This window comes from Phaethon lepturus, unplaced genomic scaffold (assembly GCF_000687285.1).
Source record: "Phaethon lepturus isolate BGI_N335 unplaced genomic scaffold, ASM68728v1 scaffold28736, whole genome shotgun sequence".
Classification (NCBI taxonomy): domain Eukaryota; kingdom Metazoa; phylum Chordata; class Aves; order Phaethontiformes; family Phaethontidae; genus Phaethon; species Phaethon lepturus.
In genome coordinates this window covers 1,322-1,762 of record NW_010548743.1, presented here as the reverse complement: position 1 = coordinate 1,762, position 441 = coordinate 1,322, and the positions used below count along the sequence as shown (strand labels likewise).

The window sequence follows — 441 nt, the reverse complement described above, 5'->3', positions numbered from 1 at the left end:
TACGTCATGGCCACCATCTGGCAGCCGCATTTCCAGAAGTCCTGGGGGTTCATGTTGCTGGCGTCGATGCGCAAGGGGCTGGGGTAGACACGGGAGAGGAACCGCTTGTTGTAGCTCACCAGCTCGGCCGGGCACTCGTTGGCGAAGCGTCCTGCCTCCACCTCGCTGAAGGAGCACATCTCCCAGTAGCGCTGCCCACGCCGCGAGTTCTCGAAGTCCTGGAAGGGGATGGCCTGGCAGAGGCTCACCAGCTCCGAGAGCTCCTGGCTGAGGCGCACCCGCCGCGGGCCACCTCCCTCCGGTGCCTCCTGGTCCTCCTGGCCCAGCCTCCGTGCCAGCTCCCAGCCTTCCTCCTCGTCCGACACCTCCCCCTCGCTGTCCTCACAGCCGGGTGGCAGCTTCTTGCCCTTGATGAGGATGCGGCCCTTGAGCTGCTCCGGA

General features: G+C 66.4%; 1 protein-coding gene across 1 annotated transcript in view; it reads right to left on the bottom strand.

Annotated features, from left to right (window-relative positions):
* Positions 1–11: 11 nt before the first annotated feature.
* The window catches only part of LOC104623101 (inactive phospholipase C-like protein 2), a gene marked incomplete at its 3' end in the record, with an annotated part of 1,745 nt that continues 1,315 nt past the window's right edge, over positions 12–441 (bottom strand). The window contains exon 2 of the mRNA XM_010290079.1: positions 12–434. Coding sequence (XP_010288381.1) covers positions 12–434 — 423 coding nt within the window. The remainder of the gene's footprint in view (positions 435–441) is intronic.